Here is a 5970-nt window from a genome sequence, read left to right as displayed (position 1 = left end):
AAAATCTGGTTTATTAAGCAGCTGTTTGCAAGTGGGGAAAATTACCTCACTGAGTACCAGAAAGTTTAGTTTGATTTTCTGAAGTTTCTGTCTGGGAGGTCAAGCTGGTGTTTTATTAATGACTCCTTGACTTTTGAAACCAGCCCTTGTTTCCAATTAAGTCCTAGCCAGAGGGTTTACTTATAGGGAAAGTGCACACAAAGCCCTATTTCTCTGAGAGCAGCAGAAATGAGTGACTTTATGGGTTGGAAATGTCCAGTCCTGCAACTCTATTGAGGTTTCTGTTCAGGAACTGCTGCCTCTGCTGCCTTTGGGGGTTGCCATGCCCATCTCTCCCCACCCCTGGAGACAGCATCAAGTGCCTGAAACCCCTTTCCTGGCCTGCAGCTGTGGGAGGTCCCTCCTTCCCCTACCAGCACCTCTAGTCTAAGGCACCCTAGTCCTTAGGAGCACACAGAAATGGAAATGTTGGGTGATGTGTATCTGTGGAAAAGTGCCTGGAAAGAAAAGATCTGAATCCTAAGAGGAATTAGACAAGTAGGATTACAGTCTGATAAATGCCCCGAATCAGCGTTGCTGTAAAAAGCAATCTTGCTGTATTTATTCTTGCATTGACACAGTTTTCCATGACTCCTTGGTAAGCTAAAGAGGGAACTGATGCAGCTGAAAGCCATTCAGCAGAAGAATCCCAACCCTATGGAAAGAGTGATGTGATAGTGGGAACAAGGAGTGGCAGAGGGCAAGTTTGCTCCCATCAGTGAGAGTGCCACTTTTTGGCAACTTTAAGGGTTCAATAAGCAACATGAGATGAAGGCCGTAGACACGGTCTATGTTATCTTGCCTCTTTGCAGCAGAAACCTGCCAATATTCTGCTCTCCTATCCTCATCCCCTGTCACATTCTCCAGGTCCTATCACCTCTATGTCCTATCGAAATACAGCTTTTTTTGTGTTCTCACGTGGTTGTTTTCCAATCCAGAACTATGCCCCATGATCCAGTCAGCAAAATCTGGGTCTCCTTTAAGCCTGTGGTGCCTCTGACCAAGCAGATGATGGTAACTGGAAATTCCCCCTTCCTCTGTAGATCATCTCCTCCATGTCAGCAGTTCCCCATCACTGCCTCTGCCATCCCTGGTCACAGGAGCCACTTGGCTACATTTGGGATGCTGCTCAGGCCTTTTCTACACTTTCATTTTCAGGAGTTATTCAGACCCTTCTCCTTCTGTGGCATTGCCTGGCAGCACCTCCACCCCTCCTCAGCCCTCCTGGGGGAAGCAAGCAGGGAGGCTGCCCGGGAGGTGGGGAGAGAGCAAGAAGCCGGTGAGGGGCAAAGCAGGGGGAGGCGGGAGGGAGCAGCAAGGGGTCCTCCCTGCAAGCTCTGTCAGCACTTGATGGAAACATCATCAACTCCGTCATCACCTGGCAGGACAATTGCTGCTGGTGTTAACCGAGACTTCATTCTCTCAGGGCAGAGGCAGGCTTTCTCGGCCAGTTACTAATGCTCGCAAAGCAAGACGAGTGGCAGATGTAAAGTTTGCGTAGGCAGTCCCATAAAAAACATGACTTGGTGCTGCATAATATGACCAACTTAAAGCATGGAATTACGACCCCCAAATTTGATCATTATTATCCTGAGTTAGCATTAACATTATTAGCATCAATTTTTATTTGGAAAAAACCCCACTGTCTAGTATTTTTTGTGATGATGTGGTGTAGGGTACTGTGAATGTGTACACTTTTACAAGAATTAAACAACTTGTGATTATAACACATACAGGAACAAGATTGGTTAAGCTGTATGGCCAGGAGGTACTGTCTATAAACATACATTTTATTTTTTTAAATTCTTGCCACAGTCAGATACAAAATGCTTTTCATTTATATGCATATTTGCAGGAGGGACTTGCTTAACATTTTCAGCACATAGTCATTTTATTTGTTAACTTTATCATGACAGAAGGGTTATAATATGGTGTTAAAAAGGTATGCAGTGCCTACAGAACACATGCAAGGCATTTTCTTCTACCAACGATGTTGCTATAGGAGGAAACAAAAATGTTGTGCCATTTTCCATCTTCTCTCCTGCCACAAGGAAAAACTGATTTATTTGTGTAGTTTTAAAACAAATATGGTTCAGAGCATTTGACTGCTTTCTTAATAACACATAATTAAATATTAGTGAACTACACATTCAAGTTGACTCCTTCCGTGTTATGGACGTCTCCATAGTTCTCTGACTACAGTCGAATCTGTCTGGTAGTTGTCTTCCTCTTTACTGTGACCATTTTGGGGCAAATGCCTTCTCAGACAGTTTTTTTTCTGAGGTCCACACATACTGCAAGTTCTCACATTTCTACCTTAACAGATGTTGTGATCCAGGCTATTTATTTGCTAAGGGTGGGCTATGTTAGCACCCCCACATCTCACTTGTTATGAACTTCAGTGATTTCCAACTTTTGGTGTTATATAGCATTACTCAGACTCTGATCTGAAAATACTCTCTCATGATCAGACCTCCCGAGACATATAGAGGAGCTGGAAGCAAGAAGGAAGACAGGGAAGAAAGACTATAGAAGAGATGGGATCCTATAAAGTAACCATCCTGGTGGGACCAAAACCAACGAGCATAGCAGTAAGCTTGTACAGGTGCAGCAAGGTCAACCAGTTGTTATTTGATTGTTGTCTGATGTGAAAGAGATGTTGAAGGTGAAGTAGAAAGGAATGGAAAGATTCAGAAGTATGAAAAGGTGGACTTCAACAACATCATGAGGAGAGACTGTCACTGGAAACCAGTCAGCTGATAACCTCTAATTTGTCAAATGATTAGAACATTATCCTACTGACTCTAGATGAAAAAATGTGACCTTATGCAGATGGCAAGAAGAAGAAAGTTGTATTAACCATTGCTGTCGGGTTATAGCACTCAGAGATTTATACTCTTTTTGGGGGATAGGTGTAAAGCAGCTGAGCTACGAAAGCCTAAATGTCTTTCACAGAATTATTTTGCTGAATTTTTCCTCTGAACTAGTGGAATTCAATTCTGTGTTCAGAGACAGCAACTCACAATGCCTCACTGAGATGTAATAAGCTTTTTAGCTACACCAGGTTTATTAGCTTTTTCCATCCCTCCAATCCAAGCAGTAACATTTTAATTTCTTCTACCGGTACAGGGTACTAAATTTATAGAATTGATTTCAAGCTAAAGATACTGTGAGTAATTAATGATAAACTTCAGAATTGCACAAAATCAACATAAGATTAAAAAAAAAATCTTTGTTACCTTGGTGACCTAAAATATTTGACTTTTTAAGAGAAGACAACTGCTGTCTGAATGATCTAAATAAAATGATCCTCACTTAATTATTTTTTTTTTAAATTGAACAATTCTGTAAATAAAAATACAGGCTTTTGTTTGAACTTATAATGCTCATTTCTGTAACAATGTGTACTTTTTGTTGCTAGAGACATTTTCGTAGTGTGGGAAAGAAAACAGAACTCTTTTCTGCTGCAGTGATACTATCTCCAAAAGGTGATTTTGAGAAAATATTTTAAGAATTTACTGTTTATTGCTGGTTTGTTTTTAAAGAGTTGGTTTAATTGTTTGATTCACTTAGAAAGTTATGCTTGCCTTTACAGTGAAGGGGCAGATCTACTGAGGAGGAACAATAGCTTCCCTGATATTTTATGAGAGCTCATGGGGAATTTATAAGAAATGTATGTGGAAAATTACATAGATCTTTACTTTTCAAAAATCTGTGCCTTATTCCATAAAAAACCTGCTTTTTTATTTGTGTTTCTACATACTTTGCAAGTTCTCTTGAGCCTCCTCCTAGTGCCTTTGACTTCACAAACCTTGATGTAAAACAGTAAGACAGAAGACCTCATGCCCTTTCCTCCCTCTCCTCCAGGTGCATCTGCAACTCACAAGGTAGGACCGTGAAGAAATCCCAGAGGTAACCTTTCAGTTTACCAGCTGAGACCCTGGAGGCGGTTCACCTCATTATTTTGGGGAGCGGATGTGAAGAGCCCTGCGCCAATGTGTTGCTCTGTTTCCAGGGCCCACCCTGACTTGCTGAGGAGGGTGTTTGCCATGCCTGTCCAGCACCATGCTCTGCCAGGTCCAGGTCCATGCATGCTGCAGGAGATTGCCACTAGCAGCAAGGCAACCTGCTGCGGAGCATACCCACTTTTTGCTTGAAGAGGCGGCTTCCACTCAGCACGAACGACAGCAGGTCCAGACAGCTGAGGGCAGTCATACTCAAAAAAACTTCATTGTAGCTTTCTAACTGCTCAAAATCACTCACATGCTGTATGTAGTAGGCCCTAAAGAGATGATAGGGAAGGAAGCAAATTATGATGACGCAGATGAAAATCAAGTTTTTCACCTGGGCCCAGAACTCTTGGTGTGACCAGAGGGAGGTGGAAAGTTTTCTTGCCACTTTTACCAGGATGAAAATCTGCAGGCCCAAGAGGACACAAGTAATGCAGGTGACAGCTACAATTATGGTGTAGTTCAGGGCTTTCACACTCTCCTGCTGTAGTTCTTTGTGGAACTTAAAGCATACTGTATCATTGTATGAGCCTGAGCGTCCATACTCCAAGCACAAGGCTGGCACCACAAAGACCATGACAAGGACCCACACAGCAGCGCTTGCTGCAATGGCGTGCAGCTTCCTGTAAAACTCCACCTTGTCCTTCCATTGAAAGAAGATGAGCCACCGGATCACCAGCGTGATCACGTAGAATAGGAAGGTCAGGTACATGTGGATGTGCACCATTGCACTCACCATTTTGCAAAACGGCATCTTGAATACCCACTTCTTGTTGACATAGTAGTGCAGGCGGAAGGGCACAGTGAAGAGGAGGAGGCTGTGCACAACGACCAGGTTAACGATGGCTGTAGTGGTCACGGACAGAGTGTTCATCTTGACCAGCACAGACAACATTGTGATGGACCCAATCCCACCTCCAGCAAAGGCAACCGAGTAGGAAGTAATCAGTATGGCACTCATGGTGTTGGTGTGAGTGAAGGCAGAGGAGGAGTCACTGCTGTTCCTATTCTCTTCAGTCATGTTCCCGAAATCTTCCTTGTACATATTCTAGAAATGAAAGAACACATAAAGCCTAAGATAAGGCAGGAATGAGAGGGCCCACCTGAAAAGCCAGCAAAGCTTTCCACCTCTATCTTGCTCAAGGGATAATCCTGGAATCTCACAGCTGGCACAAGCTGTAACCAGTATTTTTTTCCAAACATCCTACAGCCTAGAGAAAAATGGCTGAGAAGGTTGGGCACAGGAGCTGCTCTAGTCCTTAAGACGTTGCTAGCCATAACCTTAAAAAAAAGCATGAGTTAGTAATATGTGGGGAGAAGAGATCTTTAGAGAAATGACATGATTGTGGTGGTTTTGAGCTCTCTGTGTTATTATTAGTTCTCCCCTCTTCTGAGCATTTGCATGCTTTTGCAGTGAGGATCAGAGATATTGTTCGAATTCTGCTACTCATTCATTAGTTTGTTTATTTGCAACACAAATCTGCCCTTCCCAGAGCCAGATAATAACCATATGTTGCCCTATCAAAGCTACGAATTTTGTTTGTTACCGAGAGCCGAGTTTTGCACACATTACAGTCAACTCCTTCTCCATGGACGGTTTATCTGAGTAAGGGATTAAACACCATGGATACCCAGGCTCCATGGAGATCCTGCTCAGATCCTGCCAGACGGAGTAGCGTGGGCAGTGCTGTCCTGGTGCTCGGGGCCATTTCACATCTAATATGTGGCAACCGGGTGTTACAAAATGGGCTGTTAGAAAGCATTCTGAAAGGACATCCTGGGTTAGTGCAAATAAGCCTGCCTGGCCCAAGCTGAGGCTGGATGAACATTAATGGCAAGTTTAGTAAGTATGCTATACATTTTTAATATATTACTGTTTCAAAGAGAGATTAAATTTGATCCTTATAATTCTAAATATAAC

At 42.9% G+C, this 5970-nt stretch overlaps 1 protein-coding gene across 1 annotated transcript; it reads right to left on the bottom strand.

Annotated features, from left to right (window-relative positions):
• Positions 1 to 1805: 1805 nt before the first annotated feature.
• On the bottom strand, positions 1806 to 5094 carry GPR141 (G protein-coupled receptor 141). Its single transcript, XM_009923470.2, has one exon. It carries the CDS (start codon positions 5092 to 5094, stop codon positions 4150 to 4152), a length of 945 nt encoding a protein of 314 aa, XP_009921772.1. The 3' UTR covers positions 1806 to 4149.
• Between the last annotated feature and the right edge of the window lie 876 nt (positions 5095 to 5970).

This window comes from Haliaeetus albicilla, chromosome 2 (assembly GCF_947461875.1).
Source record: "Haliaeetus albicilla chromosome 2, bHalAlb1.1, whole genome shotgun sequence".
Classification (NCBI taxonomy): domain Eukaryota; kingdom Metazoa; phylum Chordata; class Aves; order Accipitriformes; family Accipitridae; genus Haliaeetus; species Haliaeetus albicilla.
This window is presented reverse-complemented; position numbering and strand designations above follow the sequence as displayed.